General features: G+C 44.4%; 1 protein-coding gene across 5 annotated transcripts in view; it reads left to right on the top strand.

Annotated features, from left to right (window-relative positions):
- Positions 1–26,974, top strand: part of LOC143816710 (formin-like protein 3) — a 157,870-nt gene that overhangs the window by 101,863 nt on the left and 29,033 nt on the right. For 4 of the 5 annotated variants that reach the window (XR_013223984.1, XM_077297436.1, XM_077297437.1 and 1 more), the window contains 6 exons: positions 8,182–8,265; positions 10,944–11,024; positions 12,641–12,717; positions 24,975–25,058; positions 25,399–25,551; positions 26,102–26,213. Coding sequence is in view for 4 of the 5 variants with exons in the window: in XM_077297436.1 (XP_077153551.1) it covers positions 8,182–8,265; positions 10,944–11,024; positions 12,641–12,717; positions 24,975–25,058; positions 25,399–25,551; positions 26,102–26,213 (591 nt within the window). In the remaining variant the exon portion in view is untranslated. The remainder of the gene's footprint in view (positions 1–8,181; positions 8,266–10,943; positions 11,025–12,640; positions 12,718–24,974; positions 25,059–25,398; positions 25,552–26,101; positions 26,214–26,974) is intronic. The other variant, XM_077297438.1, reaches the window with a different exon arrangement.

Genomic DNA, 26,974 nt, shown 5'->3' with positions numbered 1-26,974 from the left:
GCTATGAAGTTCAAAGCTCAATGAGGATACAAAACCAAAAAAAAGTGCTTTAGTAAGTCAGTAAAAAGTAGGTAGGAGTATTTTAAACAAGAAAATGATAAGGGTGCCCATACTTATGCACCTGTCAAATTTTGTTTGAATGCAGATTGCACATTTTCTGTTAGTACAATAAACCTCATTTCAAGGCAGAAACATTACTATGTCCAACAGTTATTAGATATATGAAACTGAAATAGCTGTTGCAAAAAAAACAATTTTTATAAAACATTAAGCTTAAGATTAATAGGGGTGCCCAAACTTTTTCATATGACTGTGTATATATATATATATATATATATATATATATATATATATATATATATATATATATATATATATATATATATATATATATATATATATATATATATACACACACACACACACACACACACACACACACACACACACACACACACACACACACACACACACACACACACACACACACACACACACACACACACACACACATATGTATATATATATATATATATATATATATATGTGTGTGTGTATGTATATATCTACTATATAATTGTCTAAGGGTACTTCCATCTGTCCTTCTGTCTGTCACCGTTATTCGTTCGCTGATTGGTCTCGGCAGCTGCCTGTCATGGCTGCCGCGACCAATCAGCGACGCGCACAGTCCAGAACAAAATGGCCGCTTACTCCCCGCACTCACTGCTGGCGCCCGCATACACCGCTCACACAGGGTTAATGCCGGCGGTAACGGACCGCGTTATGCCGCGGGTAACGCACTCCGTTACCGCTGCTATTAACCCTGTGTGTCCCCAACTTTGTACTATTGACGCTGCCTATGCGGCATCAATAGTACAAAATGTAATGTTAAAAATAATAAATAAAAAATAACCTGCTATACTCACCCTCCGCCGCCTTTCTCGCTCCTCGCCACGCTCCCCGGACCGCTCCATTACAAGCGTCAGCTTGCGGTGCGGTCCTTTCCCAGGGCTGGTGTGCGGCAAGGACCTGCCGTGACGTCACGGTCATGTGACTGCGACGTCTTCATAGGTCCTGCTCCCACCAGCCCTGGCACTTGCAATGGAACTCGGCTTCAGAAAAATGGCCGCCGCGATCTCGATCTGCGCACGCGCTGCATCCAGCGGCCATTTTCCTGAAGCCGACCACTACCATCTGCACAGGATCCCAGGAAGAGAAGAGGCGGGATGCGGAGGAGCAGCGACAAGAATGGTGAGTATGATACACTACAAGGGGCCCCTCGGATTGTTAGGTGAGTATGTTTATTTTTTATTTTTTGGCCCTTTACGTGCCTCGGTAATATACTACGTCACTGGGCAATATCCTACGTGGCTCTGCTGTATACTACGTGGCTGGGCAATATACTACGTGGCTGGGCAATATACTACGTGGCTGGGCAATATACTATGTGGCTCTGGGCAATATACTACGTAGCTGCGCAATATCCTACGTCGCTGTGCTGTATACTATGTAGCTGGGCAATATACTACGTAAATGGGCAATATACTACGTGACTGGGCAATATACTACGTAAATGGGCAATATACTACGTGGACATGCTTACTCTAGAATACCCGATGCGTTAGAATCGGGCTACCATCTAGTATATGTATGTATATATGTATATATATATATATATATATATATATATATATATATATATATATATATATATATATATATATATATATATATACACACACACACACACACACACACACACACACACACACACACACACACACACACACACACACACACACACACACACACACACACACACACACACACACACACCGGTCGGAAATGGCGGACACGACGCACAAAAGAAGTAACATCTAACTTTTTTTGTGCCGACGGTCCGCCAAAACAAGACGCATCCATCGCATGACGGATGCGACGTGTGGCCATACGTCGCAATGCGTCGCTAATGCAAGCCTATGGAGAAAAACGCATCCTGTGGGCAGCTTTGCAGGATGCGTTTTTTCTCCAAAATGACGCATTGCGACGTGCGTCATACGACGCTAGTGTGAAAGTAGCCTGAGAGGTAATTTCATCTGCAAACAGTCATAGCAGTAATTTTGACCAGGGGTGCCCAGACTTTAACATGCCCTGACTACAGTTGCAGATGCTTCCAACTTTAATAGCTGAATACACAAAACGGGGTCACAGCCTGTACAGAGTCAAGAATTGCCACAAGAACATTTCCATTTATATTGCCATCTTAAATAAAGTTTCACTGACCTACATAGCAATTGAAAATTGCTAAAAGGGCTGGAATTTGCTCTAGTTTCTAGTTTTTCCCCCATTCTGGTTTGCAGCCAGAACTCTTTGAGACCCCATTGTTTGCAAAATGTTCTGGACTCCAAGCTTCCATAGCCGAGCCACATCAGAGGAGCTCACGTCTCGCCTTAGAATCTGTCCAAGAGCCCCCAAAAATGTAAGAAAACATTTTGCAGGAATGCGAGTATATTGTCACATTTGTGCAGGTTGTTGTGTCCAGTCTTAGTGGTTGGATCAGTAATTCTTTTTTGTACACTGTGGCCTTAAAGGGAACATGTCATATGCAAAAATGATTTACTGTGACTGCACATAAAGGGGTAATGTGCAGGTAAATGGCATGCCCATATGACTAGTGGCTATAGAGACTAGCTTAGTTAATGTCCTCCCTGCATCCAGTAAGCTATTTAGCTGCAGATTAATCTGATATCTACAGGTAAATAGCATTTTTGCACATGGCAAGTTTTAAATTATATAACTGAATTCTGCCATTTTCCATTTGTTTAGAAAATGTGGATTTGTGTGATGGCAATGAGTGAATTCAGCAGCTAGAGCTTGCCATACACATTAGATGGCTGTCAGCCGAACAGTGCTTCCACCCATCATTGAGCCGACCCTGGCAGTACATATCCGATCGACATCTCTTCCGATCTTCAGTCCACCGGCGGCCCCATACTCATTAGACCGTCGGCCAAGCCCATCAATATCGGGGGATTCAGATGATATTAGTCTAATATATCTTGGAGCTTTTAGTCTGCACCAGAATGCGAAAAATTAAACCTGTGGTCCTATGTTGTAATTTTTATGCTGGGTGTAAACTTGGCTTTAAGGTCTCCATGCATGAAATAAAAGTTGGCTAGTCTCAGGAGCTGACCATCTACTGTGTACGGGAACCTTCTGCCTCTCAGGGAAGGTAAGGGTTGGATATGTTGAATTTTAACGCCCAACCCTTTAATTCGCCAAAGATAAGCAGCAACCAGAGGTCCCTGGCAGCAGCTTATTCCACGCTCCCCATTGTATACCCAGTTTTTTTTTAAGGTTTAGCACCTTTAGGCTGCATGCTCATAGCAAAGCATACACTGCATCATCTGGATTCTCTTCTCATATTCCCCAGACGCAGTTCCATACCACTGTAATATGGCATCAAATCAAGCAAGAAAACATTTTATTCTGCATGTAATTGGTAGAATGTGGAGTTACATTATGGCCTTATAGACTTTTATGGGAGACATATAATGGTTCTATTCAACTTGGAGCTTGTGTGAAGATGTAATGTAGCGGTCAACATGAGCGCTTAATCTGGAATTAACCCGGGCACACGAAAAGAGACTTACCAGACTTATTGTTTCTTGAACGCCTCAAAATACTATGTGTGAATATAGCTTAACCCAGTGCGAGTTTCTCAAGTGGGAGCCTCTTCGGGAAATGCTCCTCCTTAGGGAGTTATTGGAGGAGGTTGACTTTTCCTGAGGCAGTTTTGAAGAGTTTTGAGAGGTAGAGATGATTTTACACTAATTTAACCTTTAGAATTTTCCCATAATTAATAGGTTTGGGCGTATCCTAATTTTGAGCAATTTTCTTTTCGTGAATCCAGAAATATGGTGACTGGACTGGGTAAAATATAAGATATACTTTATGTGTGTGTATGTGTATATCAAAATTGTAAATTCACACTAAAGGCATCAACACTATGAATTAACACATGTGGAATTATATACTTAACAAAAAAGTGTGAAACAACTGAAATTATGTCTTATATTCTAGGTTCTTCAAAGTAGCCACCTTTTGCTTTGATGACTGCTTTGCACACTCTTGGCATTCTCTTGATGAGCTTCAAGAGGTAGTCACCGGGAATCGTTTTCACTTCACAGGTGTGCCCTGTCAGGTTTAATAAGTGGGATTTCTTGCCTTATAAGTGGGGTTGGGACCATCAGTTGTGTTGTGCAGAAGTCTGGTGGATACACAGACTCATGTGTTAGTTCATAGTTTTGATTCCTTCACTGTGAATGTACAATTTTCATAGTCATGAAAATACAGAAAAACCTTTAAATGAGAAGGTATGTCCAAACTTTTGGTCTGTAGAGTGTGTGTGTATGTGTGTATGTATGTATGTGTGTGTGTGTGTGTGTGTGTATATGTGTATATGTATGTATGTATGTATGTGTGTATGTGTATGTGTATATATATATATATATATATATATATATATATATATATATATATATATATATATATATATATATGTATATTCAAAAAAGAAGGGGGCAGCACTCCATTTTCTTAACAAATGTGCAAGGTTTAATTCAGACCCACATGTCCGGGCAACGGACATGTGGGTCTGAATTAAACCTTGCACATTTGTTAAGAAAATGGAGTGCTGCCCTCTCCTTTTTTTGAATGTGTGGATCTTGCATAACCAGTGGACAGGTTGCCTGGAGGCTTTGCACCCAAGGATAAGTAGAGACTTGTGCTGTTCCTCTATTTTTAATATATATATATATATATATATATATATATATATATATATATATATATATATAATATGTGTGTGTATATATATATATATATATATATATATATATATATATATATATATATATATATATATATATATATATATATATATATATATATATATATATATATATATATATATATATATATACACACTCACCGGCCACTTTATTAGGTACACCATGCTAGTAACGGGTTGGACCCCCTTTTGCCTTCAGAACTGCCTCAATTCTTCGTGGCATAGATTCAACAAGGTGCTGGAAGCATTCCTCAGAGATTTTGGTCCATATTGACATGATGGCATCACACAGTTGCCGCAGATTTGTCGGCTGCACATCCCAAAGATGCTCCATACAAGGCAGGATGGATCCATGCTTTCATGTTGTTTACGCCAAATTCTGACCCTACCATCCGAATGTCGCAGCAGAAATCGAGACTCATCAGACCAAGCAACGTTTTTCCAATCTTCTACTGTCCAATTTCGATGAGCTTGTACAAATTGTAGCCTCAGTTTCCTGTTCTTAGCTGAAAGGAGTGGTACCCGGTGTGGTCTTCTGCTGCTGTAGCCCATCTGCCTCAAAGTTCGACGCACTGTGCGTTCAGAGATGCTCTTAGGCCTACCTTGGTTGTAACGGGTGGCGATTTGAGTCACTGTTGCCTTTCTATCAGCTCGAACCAGTCTGCCCATTCTCCTCTGACCTCTGGCATCAACAAGGCATTTCCGCCCACAGAACTGCCGCTCACTGGATTTTTTTTCTTTTTCGGACCATTCTCTGTAAACCCTAGAGATGGTTGTGCGTGAAAATCCCAGTAGATCAGCAGTTTCTGAAATACTCAGACCAGCCCTTCTGGCACCAACAACCATGCCACGTTCAAAGGCACTCAAATCACCTTTCTTCCCCATACTGATGCTCGGTTTGAACTGCAGGAGATTGTCTTGACCATGTCTACATGCCTAAATGCACTGAGTTGCCGCCATGTGATTGGCTGATTAGAAATTAAGTGTTAACAAGAAGTTGGACAGGTGTACCTAATAAAGTGGCCAGTGAGTGTATAGATTTGTATGAGTATGAACTAAATTTGTAGGTGTATGGCCTAATTTTATAGCATTATGTTCTAGATTTGTTTGCCTATGTTTAAGATTGAACAAAACCAAAGAAATGCTGGCAGAAGTGCAAGGTGCAGGTACACGCACACACTGTGGTAACCTAACCTATGTAGATAAAAGAAAAATGAGCAAATACCCTGCAGCAAGTAAATAAACACATAGTAATAATGCATGCAAATAACAGACGCTACATACTTGACAATGATTTGAGCAAAAAAAAACAAAACGTAAAAGTTATCCCGCCGTGATAAGGTGTACCCAATCGGCACAGTCCCAATATTAAACCTCACCATGTGCCACCAGACCTCAATGCAGATGGCAGCAGAGCAGGACCTAGAACCAACTGTGTCACGGTGGGATGGCTTTTAAGCTTTTTTTTAATCGAAACAGTGACAAGAAAGTACACAATGCTATCTACATGTTCTATTGCTATTAATTTACTTACTTACTGCAGGGTATTTGCTAATCTTGTTTGTGCTTAAAGGCCCCGTCACACATAGCGAGATCGCTAGCGAGATCGCTGCTGAGTCACAAGTTGGACAGGTGTACCTAATAAAGTGGCCGGTGAGTGTATATATATATATATATATATATATATATATATATATATATATATATATATATATATATATATATATATATATATATATATATATATATATATATATATATATATTCCGCTTGGATCTTGTCCTCAGGCGTCCAATGCCAACATGGTCTTAGGCATCACAGCATCTTCACCTCTTCAGTGGTTTAACTAGGGCTCCAGAACATCATAGTGTTGTGGCCTAATCAAGTGTAGAGGCCACAGATGGCGGAAAGTAGCAGACACCTGAAGGCTGGAGTGTAACGGGGCTGTGCGGCTGAACAGGTGGTGGCCAAGGCGAGGAGAATATGCGGATTATACCCTTAGGATCTGGAGAGACCACAGAGCATAAGCTGCATATATTTGATGCCAATCAAATTTCCTGACCAAATTCGAGTGTTTCTGCCAAATTGAATTTTAACAGATTTTCTCATTATTGGGAAGAGTATTTTTTCCCTGAAGCATTTTGTTTTGACCGTTCCTGGATTGGAGTGGATTCCACCAACCACATAACTGTACAGACACGGGACAGGCGTTGTGTGATGTGGCACCCCCATATTGGGACTCTGGAATACAAAGTCTGTCTTCCTAATTTCATCAGTGTCTCATGGATCCCCATAGACATTAATGGCAGAATCTGATTCACTAAACAGAGGAGAATAGGACCTGCTCGGAGTCTCACTGACCAGAGACATGGAGCCATTTGTAAAACGGATGTGTGTATGGCTCGATAAAACTCTGTCGGTGTGCTGTCCGAGGAAGAACCGGACAGGAGTAGGACTCTCGGATGTGTGGATGTAGCCTCAGGCAGTGTACCCATGTATGTTTCGGTGTGGGAACCTGTCCCTTTATTCCCTTTCTATCCTCACTAGAGCCAGAGGTGATGGATCTGATGACCAGGAGCAGCAGCTCCACTTGGGAACCTGGCTCTTCCTCACGGACCAGATCCCTAAACTGAGGCGAGGCACAAACAACACCTCAGTCTTCTAAGTGTGGAGCAGGGCTCGGGGCGGGTGGGCTGAGGATGCGCTGGCTATTCCCACTTGTTTGCCTGGGAGCAGCATCGGCTCTTGCATTCTGGGACAATTCATTCATAGATTAGTGAAGGGCTTATGATTATCACATGCTCTTTTTTTATTACAGAACTTTTAGCAACAGCCTCATTCTAAAGCAGTTGTAAAATAAGAAAAATTGAGGAGATAGCGGCCTATAATTTATGGGGTCCTCCCGGTTCTCCCCCAACAGATCATTTTGGGGGAGAAGGACCTGGCGGTGGGATTCCAATAGGCCATCGTTGTGTTCCCTCTCAAGATAAGCTGCTGACAGTGGCTCTCACAGAGAACATAGGAGCGCTCCTGTGTATGGGGCAGTTGTAGGAGATAGCAGTCCGATGTGTATGGGGGGCTTCTTCTTGTGGACATTCCCTGCTTACAACTTGTACATTAAGCCATGAACAAATGTCCTAAAATCCATTTGACTAAGTTTGTGCTTGAATGGACAGTGGAAGTTGGCAGGAGAGGGCCTACCTACAGTATACCGTCTGTAGGAATACATAGAAAACGCGGTTTCATGTAACAATGGACTGAAGTGTGCAGAAAACCGCTCCTCATCATCGCCAGCCGACTGACAGATTGCTTTGCCTTGTTTCTTCCAGAGCTCCATGAACCTTCCCCCAGACAAGGCGCGACTCCTGCGACAGTATGACAACGAGAAAAAGTGGGATCTGATCTGTGACCAGGTACGGCTATGCTGGGGATCTACCTACAGGGATGGAGCTTGTAGCCTTTTCCCATCATCAACCGCCTAATTAATTTTGGCAAATGGGCCGTCTGTTCCGTGCCATAAGTTATTGTTGGGTTCTGCTGCGGCCCCTGAGTACTCACTGATGGCCGCCATTTGGGAAGCGCTATTGTGACAACTCCTCTGATCTGTAACGTGTGCTCCTTAATGGCATTGGGAGTCCCTGGTGATATAACCGGCCTCGTGTCCCAGTGACCCAGACAGGCTCCCTAATCCTATTACATGTCGTTAGGACATATGTTCATGGGACACGGCATTAGCCTGGATTATAATGGCCCAGATAATGTTGTGACATAAGCATATGACCTCTCCCCATGCAAAATTAAAAGGTTAGTTTAGCTCGGCATCTGTGACCACTAGTGATGAGCGAACATGCTTGGATAAGGTGTTATCTGCGCATGCTGGGTTACAAATTGAGTGTCCTCGGCGTGCTCAAAAAATATGTTCAAGTTCCTGCGGCTGCATGTCTCACATGTTTGACAGCCGCAATACATGCATGGATCGCCTGTTTGTTAGAAATCCCTGCATGTGTTGCGGTTGTCTAAAAGCCACGAGACATGCATCCGCAGGGACTCGAACATATTATTCGAGCACGCCGAAGTCACTCGGTCACCACCTGAGCATGCTCAGATAACACCTTATCCGAGAACGTTCGCTCATCACTAGTTACCACTACTAAAAAAAAAAAAATGTACAACCAAATAAATGTAATACCCATAATGTACAGTGTGAACATGTTTGTATGTACTTGCGTCATGCTGTAGCCAACAAATAATGGTATTAGGACAGGATTGAAAATGTATAATACGGCCAGCATCGGCTCTGATCCATGACCATGTTACATCTCAAAACCGCATGGGTTAGTTGGAGAGAACGGTAAATTTATTTTAGCTTATGTGTGTAGTATCACATTATCTATCTTATTTTTACACTTATTCTTATTTATATACAGAAACAAAGGCGTTTTTAGTTAATTCCATGGGAGAGTCCTCCGTGAGCTGCGTCCATCACCTATTGTCAGTGGTGTATACTGTTATCTGCATCCAGATTCTAGATGTTACCGGTCTTTGTAGCCTCCACCTGCACAGGTGGCAGAGCATGCCCAGAATTACATAAAAACGTCTGTTTCTATATATACTATAATTTTATTAGCAAAAAAAAAACTGTATGAAGCGATTCTGCACAAACTAAAATGACTTTACCATTCCCTCTGAATAATTCAATTCTGTGTCAAGCATGATTGTGTTGCTTATGGGATAGTGACAACAAGAAAATTATAAGTCTATTATATATTGTATATATTGTATCTATTTTATTTTGTAATAATGTTTGGTGATTTATTTTTTTTTTTTACATATGTATTTTCCATGTGGCTACTTTTTTTAAAAAAATTGAGCCTGTTAGCCCAAACTGACAGACAATATAGACTAAGGATATAGGAGGTATTGCCGATATAAAAATCGCACCTAGTTTTCGAAACGCTGCCTCTATGCTAAATGGGATGCCCAGTGCACCCTTAGTGCGGCCAAGAGACTCGGTACATCATTCACCCCACTGGTTCGGCATGTGCCCCACCACTTTCACCGGTGATTTCTCTGCAGACAGTGATTGCTCCAAGTAAACCGGCTCTGTCAGTCACCAGTGGGGGGAGGGGGGGGATGGGGCATGCCAAATCATTGGGCTGAAAGCTGCGCTGAGCCTCTTGGGTGCACCGAGCGCCCCAATTATATTTGATTTAACATCAGTTTCTTAGAATGGAGGCAGTGATTAAAACACTATTGGTGTGGGGTTTTATTATTATTATGTAAGAGCTATATACTCTTGGTGTTTTCACTCATTCTACTGAGCTGCATAATAAACTGACACTTTCTCTTTATGGAGATCACTATTTAGCAGTATTGAAAGGTTATCACCTATATATTGAAATAACACCCGATCCAGTAGTCACAGTAGATGGTCCCAACTTTCTCCTGCTCCCTCTCTGCAAAATGGCCTCTGCACAGATCACAGAGCATGCTTAGACGTCAATGACCATCTCCTTCCTTCCTTGTGGCTGCTGTATTTCCCACTATGGAGCTGTGCTGCTTTTCCCGGCGGCTCAGGCACTATAGCCAGTACCATAATCCTGTCTGGAAAATGGCATGAAATCATTAGAGAGGATAACCTCCAAACATTATAGGAACATTGGTGAGAATTTCCCTTTACCTTGCGTACAAATCACATTTAGTTTCTGCAATAGTCTATATTCCCCAATACTATGAATCTCTATTTTCTGTTCTACAAATTCTTCTCCACATTGAACATAATTAATCTAATCATACAAACAGGACGTCGTAGGAAACAGAAGTGCACAGAAGAGTTCTCGGTCACAACGGTAAAAATCCAGTCTGCAGTGAGAAGTGCAGATCACGTGTGCCGCATGTGATCCTCTTCACTTTCTGCTTCCTTCGGGGGTTTTCTTAAAGTTTCATTATGGTTCCTGAGTGACATCAATCTGGAAAATATCCTGAAAAGTGTATTCATATTCAACGTGAACCCCAAACTTCTCTAAGCTTATGTTTTATCCGCTTTCTATTTGTTATATTACCTTTATTGCTTTTATTGTTTTCTATTTAGGAGCGGTTTCAAGTCAAAAATCCTCCGCACACTTACATCCTGAAGCTTCAGTCTTTCTTAGACCCAGGAGTCACACGAAAGGTAATTATCTATTCTAGTATAAAAAGCCAATTCCATGATCCGATAATCAACAAATTAGCCTTAGTAAAGATTCTCATTCCCGATCATCGGCTCGTGGAAACATGGTACTGGCCTACGGACCGATGAGTAAAACGCTAGGTAGCCGACTGGTTGGGTTATTCATCCGAGCTACTAAATCATTGTTGTGGGCAGCACATCACCCTATTTAAGCAGGACACGTTCTTCCGACAATATGGGGGCAGAACTATTGTAGTTAAGATTGGTAAATAAATAGTTTGAAAACAATTAAAAAGTACAATAAATGTGCAATGATTAGAGGTTTGGATAAGATAAACCAAAAAAAATATAAACCCCATACCCGGCAGACATATGTGATCATGCGGCTGAGCATAAATGTATTATATGAGATGAAACGAGCACAAATTGTATCATACTGAAAATAGTGACCAAGTATACTACTGTTGGAGGAGGAAAATGTTGTAAAATACAAAGTAAGGACAAAAACAGCCACATGTAATAACAAAGTTGGATAACTTGTTTGGTGGTACAAGAACCCCCACAGGTTTCACTACTCCACGGTAGCTTCATCAGGGGTAATCTATGCCGTGTGATACCAGATAAATAAAGGATAATAAGGATTAAATGATGATAAACACCGATATGTGGCGTAATTGCTCATCTGGGATGAAGTGCCGGAAATCCGCAAACTGTGCAAGAACCTGAACCCGTATGTGGCTTATGTGTTTCATCAAGACCAGAACTAGTAAATGCGTTATGAGTGCTTTATGATCTCTGACCTCCTTGTATACAGCCTTTTGGCGTTTATTTATGGGGACAAATTTGGGCGTCTAAATGCACCTTTAAAAGTCTTTGTTTTTCCCTTTTTTTCTGCTTGTGTTAGTTTGGATTGATTGACTGTGTTTTACCTAAGGTAGGTGGCTGCATTAATGGCTTATAAGGATACACATAAATTAAAGGTCCAGGACTCTCCGGTGTAGCCATTCCTGCCGATGTAGCTGCAGATTACGCCGATATCCACTGTAGAGCTGCCTAAGTTGTGAGTTGTTTCGCCTGTGAAATGGAGGGACCATTGTGGTTAATAGTGAATTTACCTTCTGGACTACTAAAATAAGGACTGGTTTTTTCGCCCTTGCGAAGCCTCAATTTTATTGGTCCATGAAATAGAATATTTGGTGAGCACGGGTTTTCTTTGCCGTGTCGCACCTTGGCACAAGAATGACTTAAGCAGCTGTACGGTGTAAGGACCCATTGATCGCCTTCACGCTTCATGCTCTGGGCTAGCTGTAGGCCTTACTTACCTTCTTGAAGGGAATTCCAGAAAAAACTTTTCCCTCCCCATTGGCTTAGACTAGGTTAAAACCGCAAACCTTACCCGCTGCTCCGGTCTTTGTTGACTGGCTGCAGCGGTGATGTGGCCACTGCGGCTCAGCGGCTCTGCCGATGTAGGACGCGTGCGCTCACGTAGGAATAATACTCAATAGTTAATTCTGGGGGTGCTGCGAAACTGAAAATCCATAGGGATGTCTCGATGTATCTTACAAATCGATTTGTTAAACTTTTACTGAAAGTAATTTCTGTTTTTATACATATTTCAGAAATTCAGAAGACGGGTCCAGGAGTCCACAAAAGTACTGCGAGAACTGGAAATATCTCTAAGGACCAATCACATAGGGTGAGAATAAGAACCGGAGTTCATGGATCAGAGTTATTACGTGGCTTAAAATGTGATGAAACTTTGCTAAAATGCTCTGAGTTAGTGAAATATACGGTGGTTGGACAGACTGCGCATTATGGCACCGGTGCAGGTGTATCTTGGTGTCATGGGCCGGACGTGTCGTGTCCTGGCACACCAGACTGTGAGGTGGCGATCAGGAAGGATATGGAGTAACAGGAATACTAGCACTTCCCGGGGATTGTATCTGATCTGCAGGACAATGCTCCGGCCCTGTCCTATGGGCAGCACTTCAGACATCCATCATGGAGTGAGTGCAACTGTGGATGGATCGCATGCAGGGTAATGTAAGGGGGATCTGTAGGGAAGGAGTACAAAGTGTACCAGTAATATCAGCATACAAGACCCCGCATCGTCATGTCACGTGTATAAACGCCACAGCGTGCACGTATGTCATCCGTACTGTAGAAGGCTTACACAGGAAATGTCTGACTCATTTTTGCCTTTTCTTGGTTTTCCATGATTCAGAGTCATTTATCAAGCAGTCTCCAGAACTATAGACCTGGCATGTAAATTAGAAATGTAGTATAGTTTTTCTGATTCGCTGTCTCTTTCCTCATGTGCAGGCATTGCAGGACCTTAGGTATCCATAATATAATGACCGTTAACTACTTGCTAGTGGTCGTAACCATGGATACCTAAGGTCCTGCAATGCCTGCACATGAGGAAAGAGACATAGCGAATCAGAAAAACTATACTACATTTCTAATTGGAGTTATTTGCTAATATTATTATTATTACACCTACTACTTATTGGTATAGGAGCTTGGAGATGGGAATTCCTCTTTAAAGAGAACCTGTCACTCTCCCCCCCCCCCCCCCCCCCCCAGTGATGGCTGGGAGGCTTTTGTGTCCGGGGGAAAAAGACATGCCCCCCGGACAGACTACAGGTATGGCGGGCAAATAAAAAAAACCTGAATATTGCAGCGTTGGAAGGCACCCCAAATAAAAGAGCCACCTTGACAGAACGCAGCATTAGTGCTGCACAAGGTGGCTCTTTTAGTTAAAAACGCCTGGGGGGTGACAGGTTCCCTTTAGCTCTTATTTTGAGTCATTTGATCCACTGCTGCAGATCCTCAATTTTAGGTGATTCCTGAAGTTCTGCAGCAGCTGAGGCATTATAAGGGATGGTGTAGCCCCTAGGATAAGGCAGGAGTGTCAGCGCTCGGTAAGTGCTGTAGTGCAGCCTGGCTACAGTGTGTTACGTAGCAGATTTTTGGCTTCAGACTTTCTAGGTTGGAAATTAACCAGCGCGGCAGACCAGTAGCTTGTGGGAATCGAGTAACCTGGATATACGCAGGAGCAAATTAGGAGAACAAAAAAAAATAGAATCCTTCTTGGCATAATTTAGGTGGGATTCAGGCATACGTCAGCTGTAAGCAGCCCCAGAATAGAGCTTGTAGTCAGACAGGAAATGTGCAGGAGGTGGTGGGGGGCTGTAGAGGCAGCAGACAGGAAATAGGCGGGCTGCGGGGAGGAAAAAGTGCCAGAGCCTGTGTACAGGCGGAGGGGCTGGGGAGAGTAGGAGATGGTAATATCATCATACAAGACCCCGCATCGCCATGTCACATGTACACACGCCACAGCGTGCACGTATGTCATCCGTACTGTAGAAGGCTTTCACGGGAAATGTCTGACTCATTTTTGGCATTTCTCGGTTTTCCATATTTCAGAGCCATTTATCAAGCAGTCTCCAGAACTCTAGTCCTGGCGTGTAAACCAGGTCTGCGGATTCAGTTTCATTAGGGAGTACATATGATGTCACATATGGCCGAAATTGGATATTATCAAGTCGGAAAGGGTTTGCATATGCGTCTTTATGCAAAAATGGTGGAAAGCTGGTCATAGATGTTGGTTGGAAATCTGCCCTCAGATGAAACCCTGCACTGCACCAACCCTACAGACATTTCTATCACATGCAGTCCTTGTCTGATAAAATGTGACTGACTAGATACAATATGGCTGCCGACCGGTCAATGAGCCATGGAAGCGTGATTGATGAGGTCTGGGGTTCAAGTACCACCGAGGACACCTGCACGGAGCTGGCATGTTCTCCCCATCATTACCGAGGTTTCCTCGTACTCCCCAAAAGACATCTATATTGTACAGTTGGCAAAGATTGATTTGCACGTGTCACTTCATCTGCCATGACAGTGGTGAGCAGCCGGTGTACAGGAGCAGGAAGGCCGCCTCTTACCTGTTGGCATCTGCAGCTCTTCTTTTGATTAGCTGGCCGGAGTCATCACATAGGCAGCATCGTCACATGGGCATCTCGCCAGGCTGGCTAATTTAAGGAAGAACTACAAATACCAGCAGGTAAGAGGCGGTACCCTCATGCCTGTGCAGCGGCTACAAACCACCATTGTGGCCGATGGAATAGGACACGCGGATAGATGTGAAGTGCTGCGGAATATGTTGGTGCTATATAAGTACACTGGGTAAATAGTATAGTGCCATTACCATTTCTAATACCTTATCTATTGGAATTAATCCACTCGTTGGGTGTCAGGGTGCCAGTGGGTGTCACTGTTGGGGTGCAAAAAAGCCACCACACCCAATAACTATACAAACTATATGTCGCCATCTCTTGTAATTACATTGGGGGCTGCCTTCCTCTACTTTTATTAAGAATGTGTCGTTTGACCTAGAAGAACATTGATCAGGAGTTTGGGGACTGTATAACCTTATACCCCATGTATAAATAGACTAGAACATGTCACAGCATCCTACAGAGGAGAGAAATTGAGCACTAATACCACGGATGACTAATATGCCACCGATTGCCGCGTACATTCCCTGCCGCAGAGCGTGGACAAGGGGTGAGCACTTTCCTCCGCGCACTCAGTTGCTTTCCGCCTACACTTGTCATCCTCCGGACAGTCTTTGCTGTTTGCACGCTCTTCCTCTTGTGTAGATCACTTTCTTTCTGTGCTAGTAGTGACAGCTCCACCATGACTCGGGGTGAGATTTTGGGACTCCTGCAGTTTCTTCACTTGTTCACACAGATTTTACATTGGTCAAGGTGTGAAAGAAATTTTCCAACTTGATGATTTTGTCTTTTACAGATTGCCTACAATGGTATAAAATAACGAGGAGTAACTACACACCTCATCATCCCCCACAGCCTCTATGGCAGCGCTTCCATGCTTGGTCCCCCACTGCTTCTGCTTCACTGATGAAGTGGCCTGTTGACGTTCCTGACCTCTGCTGCCAATCACACCTGCATAGTTTTAAAGCCGAAAACGCCAGTCGTTTCTGTGACTGCTTCACCGCCATCATATTTTTATTTTTTCTAATTATTATTATTGGTTAGCAGTATTGCTGTGCAGCTCTGAGACCCTTACTGGTGCAGTAATGAGGACGGACTTCGGGACAGGGTTACAGAATGGTGGCTCAGTGGTTAGCAGTATAGCTGTGCAGTGCTCGGACCCTTACTGACTGGTGCAGTAATGAGGAAGGACTTCGGGACAGGGTTACAGAATAGTGGCTCAGTGGTTAGCAATATTGCTGTGCAGCTCTGAGACCCTTACTGGTGCAGTAATGAGGAAGGACTTCGGGATGGTGTTTCACAATGGTGGCTCAGTGGTTAACAGTATTGCTGTGCAGTGCTCGGACCCTTACTGGTGTAGTAATGAGGAAGGACTTCGGGACAGGGTTACAGAATAGTGTCTCAGTGGTTAGCAGTATAGCTGTGCAGCTCTGAGACCCTTACTGGTGCAGTAATGAGGAAGGACTTCGGGATGGTGTTTCAGAATGGTGGCTCAGTGGTTAACACTATTGCTGTGCAGTGCTCGGACCCTTACTGGTGCTGTAATGAGGAAGGACTTCGGGACAGGGTTACAGAATAGTGGCTCAGTGGTTAGCAGTATTGCTGTGCAGCTCTGAGACCCTTACTGGTGCAGTAATGAGGAGGGACTTCAGGATGGTGTTTCAGAATGGTGGCTCAGTGGTTAACACTATTGCTGTGCAGTGCTCGGACCCTTACTGGTGCAGTAACGAGGAAGGACTTCGGGACAGGGTTACAGAATGGTGGCTCAGAGGTTAGCAGTATAGCTGTGCAGTGCTCGGACCCTTACTGGTGCAGTAATGAGGAAGGACTTCGGGACAGGGTTACAGAATGGTGGCTCAGTGGTTAGCAGTATTGCTGTGCAGCTCTGAGACCCTTACTGGTGCAGTAATGAGGAAGGACTTCGGGATGGTGTTTCAGAATGGTGGCTCAGTGGTTAACAGTATTGCTGTGCAGTGCTCGGACCCTTACTGGTGCAGTAATGAGGAAGGACTTCGGGACAGGGTTACAGAATAGTGGCTCAGTGGTTAGCAGTATTGCTGTGCAGCGCTGGGACCTTAAGGCTGTGTGCACACGTTCTGGATTTTTTGCGTTTTTTTTCCGTGTTTTTTCGCTATAAAACCGTGAAAAAAAACCCGCATCCATTAAGCATCCTATTAATAGAATGCAATCTACAAATTTTGTGCACGTTGCGTTTTTTTCCGCGAAAAAAAACGCTTCATGGTAAAAAACGCAGCATGTTCATTTTTTTTGCGGATTTCCCGCTATTTAATGCATTGGAAAGCTCTGGAAAAAGATGCGAAAAATCCACCAAAAAAAAAAGCTAAAAAAATGCATGCGGATTTCCTGCAGAAAAAGTCCGGTTTTGTTCAGCAAATTTCTGCAAAGAATCCTGACGTGTGCACATAGCCTTACTGATTCAGTAATGGAGGAGGACTTCAGGATGGTGTTTCAGAATGGCGGCTCAGTGGTTAGCAGTATAGCTGTGCAGCGCTGGGACCCTTACTGGTGCAGTAATGAGGAAGGATTTCAGGACAGGGTTACAGAATAGTGGCTCAGTGGTTAGCAGTATTGCTGTGCAGCGCTGGGACCCTTACTGGTGCAGTAATGAGGAAGGATTTCAGGACAGGGTTACAGAATAGTGGCTCAGTGGTTAGCATTATTGATGTGCAGTGCTGGGGTCCTGGGCACAAAGCCAACCAAGGACAACATCAGCAGGGAGTTAGCACATTCTCCTCGTCCTTACATTCCTCCGTTTTACTCCAGTTCTTACCTCACTCCACAAACATATGGAGCGGTTAAATGGCTTTCTGCTGGAGACATAAGATTTGCGAGCACCACGGGAATCGGGGGCTGGAGAGAAAAGACGCTGTGTACATTGCTGTGGAATATGTTAGAACTATATAAGCAGCAAGAAAAATATCAGGACAAGCTAAGAAACTGATTCTATTGGGAAGCGCTTTGGCAAAAATGGAGCTAAAATAAGAATGTGATATAAGTGAATATATAGTGGGAGGAATTGTGACCAGGGGCCGAGGGTCACATTTACGTGCAGCATTCTTATATTTCCTCTTATTAATGGGACGATAAAGGACGGGTTTATTACTGGGGGCAGGTTTGGATACCGTCATTAATTGTACATTACATTTGCAGATTCTGATACACTTAAAACAAACAGAAAAACGTACTTTATATAAAAGAAATGTAGTTAGCGGAAATTCAGCAGTGTTCATCCTGCGGAGTACGGCACGTAAGAGCTTTCCGGAGCTCACGCTGATAAATCTGCCCGGGGCGTCGTGTGTCTATATAATGGCCTTTCCCCGGCCGCTCCTCCTTCAGCATATTGATATCATTATGTTCTGCTATTGAACTGCTGACTAATCCTGTGACTGAGGCTGCCGGATAATTATGGTACCTCAGACACAACAGTCCTCGAGCTGAGAAGCGCTCACTTCTGTTTATGTTCTTTCCTGGTATAGCGGAGGCCCTCCTATACTTATACACTGTGTCAGGCTGAGGGCTATCCTGCCGAGCTGTCAGTTACGCACTGAACTGCGACTCCTGTAAGAACCAGTTACATGTCGGCATACACTTATTTCATAGAGAGCGTCTCCCTCAAGTGTGTGCTAAGAAGGAATCCCGCAGATGTGAGCAATGCAAAATGTGTGTATATGCCCATATGTAAGGGTCCCAGCGCTGCACAGCAATACTGCTAACCACTGAGCCACTATTCTGTAACCCTGGTTTATAATACATATTGCATTTCAACACTTTGTGTATACACTAACATGTGTGTGTGTATATATATATATATTGTATAAACGTGTGTGTGTGTGTATGTGTATTTATTTATTATATAAACGTGTGTGTGTAATTATAATCTTTCCAATCCAAATTCCACCCCATTGCAAAATTTCCAAACTTGCTGCTGTTTGCAATAAACCATTGAGACAAGAACAATTGAAATGGCTGAACATTAATTAATATAACAAATACTGTCTCCAAAGTCTGCACAAAATATGACTTTTGCAATCTCTGAAATATTCAGCCCCTTTAGGATCAAGCATCTTTGGAACCTAGAAGAAAACCTTTGGCTCTTATGACTTGTTGCTTTAGCTTCTGCTTCCTTACAATATCCATGATGTTTTCCCCTAGGATTTACTAATACTTGATTTGAATCCATTTTGCTCTCCACACATTGCAGTGTTCCAGTGCCAAAAAAGACAAGCAGCTCCAGAGCATCACCGAGCCTCCACCATGATTCTTTGTAGGCTTGGTGTTTTCAGCTTGTGCATCATTCTCCCCCCCCCCCCCTCCAGAGTTGCCAACATACCCCAAAAGTTTGTTTTGTTTATTTGCTCTACAGAACAGAATCCCCAAACTTCTGGGGCTTATTTATATGATTTTGAGCATATTGTCGCTTTCTTTTCTTGTGCTTTTGGATCAGAGATGATGGCTTGGAGTTCTTGAATGGAGACTGTTAGTTTGCAAAGTAAGTCGCATACTAAATTGATATGTGAGTGCCTGCTGCCAGCTAATTTTGCTGCAGGTCTTTGCAGTCACTTAAAGGGGTTTTTGACCACTGAACTCCTCAGGAGTTTGGGGCATCCGGTGATTGCCTCCTCTTTCTGCTACGTCCAACTAGTGTAGCCAGTTCTAGGAGCAGTCAGTGCCTTTACTATACTATATTTCTTGCCTAAATTCCTCGATTGTGCAAGATAATGATCTCTTTACTTTTTGGACCACTTTCTTGAACTCTGATATTAGTGAACTGGAGGCCATAAATCCCTAGGAATTATCTTATCCTCCTCAGCAACGCTGAAAAAAAATGGTGTCTGACTATGCATCATGTTTACAGCAGGTCATAACAGCTAAAGGTGCTCTAGTACTAGAGACGCTTGTCGTGAAGGAGATGAATAAATCTGAGACCGCAGTCATTAAAGTGTTATTTTGTGATGAATTTGGAGCAAACACTTGTCATTGTTTTTGTTGAGCTCTGTAATTTGATCTTATTTGACTGATGTATTACAAACTGCAGAAAGTTTGTAAATTTTGTTAATAAGCCTAATTTGTAATGTGGGCTGAATAATTTTGATTGCAACTGTATAAACATAAACGCATATACCGTATATACTCGAGTATAAGCCGACCCGAGTATAAGCCGACCCCCCTAATTTTGCCACAAAAAACTGGGAAAACTTATTGACTCGAGTATAAGCCTAGGATGGAAAATGCAGCAGGTACCGGTGAATTTCAAAATTAGAATTAGATACTCCATACCATTCATTATGGCCCCATAGATGCTCCACATAAAGCTGTGCCACATATAATGCTCTGCACCGTTGCCCCATAGCTGTGCCATATAGTGCTCTGCACCGTTGCCCCATAGCTGTGCCATATATATAATGCTCTGCACCGTTGCCCCATAGCTGTGCCATATATATAATGCTCTGCACCGTTGCCCCATAGCTGTGCCATATATATAATGCTCTGCACCGTTGCCCCATAGCTGTGCCATATAGTGCTCTGCACCGTTGCCCCATAGCTGTGCCATATAGTGCTCTGCACCGTTGCCCCATAGCTGTGCCATATAGTGCTCTGCACCGTTGCCCCATAGCTGTGCCATATAGTGCTCTGCACCATTGCCCCATAGCTCTGCCATATAGTTCTCTGCACCGTTGCCCCATAGCTGTGCCATATAGTGCTCTGCACCGTTGCCCCATAGCTGTGCCATATATACAATGCTCTGCACCGTTGCCCCATAGCTGTGCCATATATATAGTGCTCTGCACCGTTGCCCCATAGCTGTGCCATATAGTGCTCTGCACCGTTGCCCCATAGCTGTGCCATATAGTGCTCTGCACCGTTGCCCCATAGCTCTGCCATATAGTGCTCTGCACCATTGCCCCATAGCTCTGCCATATAGTGCTCTGCACCGTTGCCCCATAGCTGTGCCATATAGTGCTCTGCACCGTTGCCCCATAGCTGTGCCATATAGTGCTCTGCACCATTGCCCCATAGCTCTGCCATATAGTGCTCTGCACCGTTGCCCCATAGCTGTGCCATATAGTGCTCTGCACCATTGCCCCATAGCTGTGCCATATAGTGCTCCAGCACCATTGCCCCATAGCTGTGCCATATATATAATGCTCTGCACCGTTGCCCCATAGCTGTGCCATATAGTACTCTGCACCGTTGCCCCATAGCTCTGCCATATAGTGCTCTGCACTGTTGCCCCATAGCTGTGCCATATAGTGCTCTGCACTGTTGCCCCATAGCTGTGCCATATAGTGCTCTGCACCGTTGCCCCATAGCTCTGCCATATAGTACTCTGCACCGTTGCCCCATAGCTCTGCCATATAATGCTCTGCACCATTGCCCCATAGATACTCCACATAAATCTGTGCTGCTGCTGCAATAAAAAAAAACAAAACACATACTCACCTGTCTTGCTTGCAGCTCCTCGGCGCCATCTTCCCGGCGTCTCTCCGCACTGACTGATCAGGCAGAGGGCGGCGCGCACACTATATGCGTCATCGCGCCCTCTATATGCGTCATCGCGCCCTCTGACCTGCACAGTCAGTGCAGAGAGACGCCGGGAAGATGGCGCGACGCCCGGCGTGTGGAACGCGGACAGGTGAATATGCGATACTTACCTGCTCCCGGCGTCGCGCTCCTTCCCCCTGCCTGTCTTCGGTGCCGCAGCCTCTTTCTCTATCAGCGGTCACCGGCACCGCTTCATTAGAGAAATGAATAGGCGGCTCCGCCCCTATGGGAGGTGGAGCCGCCTATTCATTTCTCTAATGAGCGGTCCCACGTGACCGCTCAGGGGAAGAGGCTGCGGCACCCGGAGACCGTGGGACGGGCAGGGGGAGCGCCAGGAGCCCCGGAAGCAGGTAAGTATATGACAGTGCTCACCCGCCGACCCCACCACCGATCATGACTCGAGTATAAGCCGAGAGGGGCACTTTCAGCCCAAAAATTTGGGCTGAAAATCTCGGCTTATACTCGAGTATATACGGTATACAGCTTATTTATACATAAAGTTTACGAATCAAGTACTATTATAAATAATAATCTTTATTTTAATATAGCGCTAACATATTCCGCAGCGCTTTACAGTTTGCACACATTATCATCGCTGTCCCTGATGGGGCTCACAATCTACATTCCCTATCAGTATGTCTTTGGAAGGAAACCGGAGTACCCGGAGGAAACTCGCACAAACACGGGGAGCACATACAAACTCCTTGCAGATGTTGTCCAAGGTGGGATTAGAACCCAGGACTCCAGCGCTGCAAGGCTGCAGTGCTAACCACTGAGCCACCGTGCTGCCCTAAATACATTGCAATTAGTGATGAGCGAACGTGTATGCTCAGGTGTTATCCGAGTAGCTTTGGGGTGCTCAGATAATATGCATGTTTTGTTGCAGTTTTGCCCTGCTTGGTCTAGATATGTGTCTTGCCGGTTTACACTGTATAGATATGTCTCTGATGGTTTACATTGGTCTACATATTACATATATACAGTACAGACCAAAAGTTTGGACACACCTTCTCATTTAAAGATTTTTCTGTATATTCATGACTATGAAAATTGTACATTCACACTGAAGGCATCAAAACTATGAACTATGAATTCACACATGTGGAATTATATACCGTATTTTCCGCTTTGTAAGATGCACTTTATTTCCCCCAAATTTGGGGGGGAAATGGGGGTGCATCTTACAAAGCGGATATACCGCTTACCGTTACAGGCTGGGATGAGGGGGTGTCCGCTGCCGCGGTTGTCCGCCGCCCGCCACCGCTGCCGCGGTTGTCCGCCACCCGCCACCGCTGCCGCGGTTGTCCGCCACCGCTGCCGCCCGCCACCACTGCCGTGGTTGTCCGCTGCCGCCCGCCACCACTGCCGTGGTTGTCCGCTGCTTCCCCGGGTGATGCTGGAGGCTCCGGTGCTGCGGGTTACTCTAGCGACATTTTGTGAAAGACCAGAGCCCCCCGGCAGTTCGCCCATGCTTTCCTGTATGACTGACTCCGGGAAAATGGCCGCCAGAATCTTGGGAGATGAGATTTCAGGGCTGAGATCTCATCTCTCGAGATCTTGGTCCCAAGATCTCCATCTGCGCATGCGCCGCCTCCCGGCAGCCATTTTTCCCGAAGTCCACCGCACAGGAAAGCATGGACGAACTGCCGGGGGCTGTGGCCTTTCACAAAATGTCGGCAGAGCCCCCCGCAGTACCGGAGACAGCCCTGCAGCACCGGAGCCCCCCTGCAGACCCCCTCATCCCAGCCTGCAGCACAGGAGCCCCCCTGCAGACCCCCTCATCCCAGCCTGCAGCACAGGAGCCCCCCTGCAGCACAGGAGCCCCCCTGCAGACCCCCTCATCCCAGCCTGCAGCAATGCTCCACTCCTGCCTCCAGCAACGAACCTGGGACCCTGATCCACCGCAGCCACAACCCCTGGTAAGCAATATTGGATTATAAGAAGCCCCACCAATTTATTAAAAAAAGTTTTTTCCTATTCTCCTCAAAATTTGGGGTGCGTCTTATAATCCGGAGCATCTTACAAAGCGAAAAATACGGTACTTAACAAAAAAGTGTGAAAAAAAATTAAATTATGTCTTATATTCTAGGTTCTTCAAAGTAGCCACCTTTTGCTTTGATGACTGCTTTGCACACTCTTGGCATTCTCTTGATGAGCTTCAAGAGGTAGTCACCGGGAATGGTTTTCACTACACAGGTGTGCCCTGTCAGGTTTAATAAGTGGGATTTCTTGCTTATAAATGGGGTTGGGACCATCAGTTGTATTGAGCAGAAGTCTGGTGGATACACAGCTGATAGTCCTACTGAATAGACTGTTACAATTTGTATTATTGCAAGAAAAAAGCAGCTAAGAAAAACGAGTGGCCATCATTACTTTAAGAAATGAAGGTCAGTCAGTCTGAAAAATTGGGAAAACCTTGAAAGTGTCCCCAAGTGCAGTGGCAAAAACCATCAAGATCTACAAAGAAACTCACATGAGGACCGCCCCAGGAAAGGAAGACCAAGAGTCACCTCTGCTTCTGAGGATAAGTTTAAGGAGAAGGAGAGTGATGGGGTGCTACCCCAGATGACCTGGCCTTCACTGTCACCCGACCTGAACCCAATCTAGATGGTTTGGGGTGAGCTGGACCGCAGAGTGAAGGCAAAAGGGCCAACAAGTGCTAAGCATCTCTGGGAACTCCTTCAAGACTGTTGGAAGACCATTCCCGGTGACTATCTCTTGAAGCTCATCAAGAGAATGCCAAGAGTGTGCAAAGCAGTCATCAAAGCAAAAGGTGGCTACTTTGAAGAACCTAGAATATAAGACATATTTTCAGTTGTTTCACACTTTTTTGTTAAGTATAGGTGTGTCCAAACTTTTGGTCTGTACTGTATGTGCCCTGATGGTTTACATTGGTCTACATATGTTCCTTGCTTGTTTACATTGTTATAGATATGTGTTATGCTGGTTTACACTGTATAGCTATGTGCCCCACTGGTTTAAATTGGTCTGGATATGTACCCTGCTGGTTTACACTGTATAGTATGTGCCGTGCTGGTTTACACTGTATAGATATGTGCTCTGCTGGTTTACATTGGTCTGGATATGTGCCCGCTGGTTTACACTGGTCAATTATTCCAAGATTTACTAACTACTAATTGAAGACGTTATTTTGAAATAAGGCATCTTCTTACGTCATTCTATAGTTTTTTTATTAAAGAAGCCGCCCTTGTACCACGTCATTGGTTCCTGGGGGCCGGTGGATGCCGTAGATGTCTCTCTTCCATTATAAGCGGATGCTGCAGAATTAGTGTATGCAGAGCCCATTATAAATGTGATCTGACATGCTCTTTTCTGACACAGACACTTTTATGCTTTTTTCCAGGTGGGTGCGGGAGTTTTTGAACAATGATAACAAGGGCCTGGATGTGTTGGTGGAGTATCTGTCCTTCGCACAGTGTGCGGTTATGTAAGTATAGACACATCGTGCAGGAGTATACACAGGAGGAAAACTGTAAGGGCTTAGGTGTGATAATGAGGAGAAACTCTCCGCACTATTAGTAATGGTGATGCTTGTACAGCTCCGTCCCTTAGAGCTGAAGTAGAAGCATGTGCCCCAATAACGTTTCCACCCTGCACCGCCTTCCATCTGGAGCTGAGTTTGCAGTCGTCTGTTTTTCGGTCCCAGTCACTCCAGCCATTGCGCATTTTCAGTCTGGAAACCATTCTGCTGCTTTGTAGCTTTGCTTTATCCAGTCCTCTCTCTGCCCCCTGGCCGCTCAAGCTTCTTCTGTATCCTCTTGATGTAGGTTTGATTTTGATGGCCTGGAAAACGGGGAGGATGGCTTGGTTGAAAAGTCCAAATCGTGGAGCAGATCCATCGAGGATCTGCAGAATCCCAACGCCCTCCCTGCCCCTTTCGCCAACGGCCTTGCTCGCTCTGCCCGCCAGTCTGTGCTCCGGTATGTATCTGTGTGCTAGCTCCTTGTCCCTGCAGCCGACCTGCCAATGTGCCATGTTTGTGATTCTTCCATATCTTGTCCATTCTTGAAAATGTGAGCAAGTAGCACCTGGAAATATGAAGGGTCCTTGTCCATTTATAAGCTCGCGTGAATTATCATTCTCCTGTTAATGGTTACATAATATTAGAATTATTAGTGGTGCGTGCCAACACCGCGATGTCCTACTGAGCAGAAATAAGAACTGTGACCTCTGTCACACATGATTTAAAAAACCTTGCAAAAAATATACCTATTTCTGCTGAAGATATTTAGATTATTTTATTATATCAACATTGTACGACCCATTTTTATTTTTTGGGTGTTACTGCCACAAGAATCCAACCACATTGTAATCATTACTTTACACCAGGCTCTGCCATTGTTGGAATGTAAATACTATAACAATATGAACTCATTTGTCAAAGTAGTCTTGTGCAACTAGAGAAGGAAATGTGTCCTGTAATAGGTGGTAAAGCCTCCTAACCTTCACAAAATCACTTTCTCCCAATAGCAGCTACAATACTTTACCGGGAAAGAAAGCATTGAAAAACTCCAGATTGGTCAGTCAGAAGGACGACGTACATGTGTGCATCATGTGCCTGCGAGCGATTATGAATTACCAGGTAAAGAAAAGGTGTCATTTATGCTCTCATTGATTTTAGGATATGGGTGGGAGAACATGCGCAGACACATACATACATACATACATACATACATACATACATACATTACACACACATACATTACACACACATACATTACACACATGCGTATCTACTCATATACAACTCAGATAACACACATACATAACACACATGCATTCATACGAATACGCATACTTGCGCACACGTATATACATACACATGAACACTCATGCATACATATGCAAACACATACATAAATACATACATAAAAACATACTATGATGCAGTGACCCCTGTGGCAGCTAGGGGGCACTGTGTGTGCTCCTCGGGATATGCATGGAGGCGTAGCTGTGGTTATAATGGTGGTGAAACAGCGACTGGCAGAATTGTAAGTGGCCGATATGTGTCGCAGAGGGAGTCTGCGCGGTAAGTCTCAAGTAATGTTGTTCTGGGACCTGTAGTCCCACAAGTGTTTGTATAGTTGTGAAGGGAGACTTACTGGGCTAGTTATGAGAGACGGGCAGGTCGAACTAGCCACACACACACACACACACACACACACACACACACACACACACACACACACACACACACACACACACCTGTGGGAGTGGTTACAGCTTCATAATGTGACCAGGGTGTGGGTCCCATGGTCTCTGAGGGTGGACCTGAATGGTCTATGCTGGAAGGTCCTGGAGAGCCTTTGTGCTGGGAGTGTCGTCTCCCTGAAGAGCACATGG

The sequence above is a fragment of the Ranitomeya variabilis genome, chromosome 3 (assembly GCF_051348905.1).
Source record: "Ranitomeya variabilis isolate aRanVar5 chromosome 3, aRanVar5.hap1, whole genome shotgun sequence".
Lineage (NCBI taxonomy): Eukaryota > Metazoa > Chordata > Amphibia > Anura > Dendrobatidae > Ranitomeya > Ranitomeya variabilis.
The sequence above is the reverse complement of the archived record's forward strand: the minus strand, read 5'-3'. Positions and strand labels throughout refer to the sequence as shown.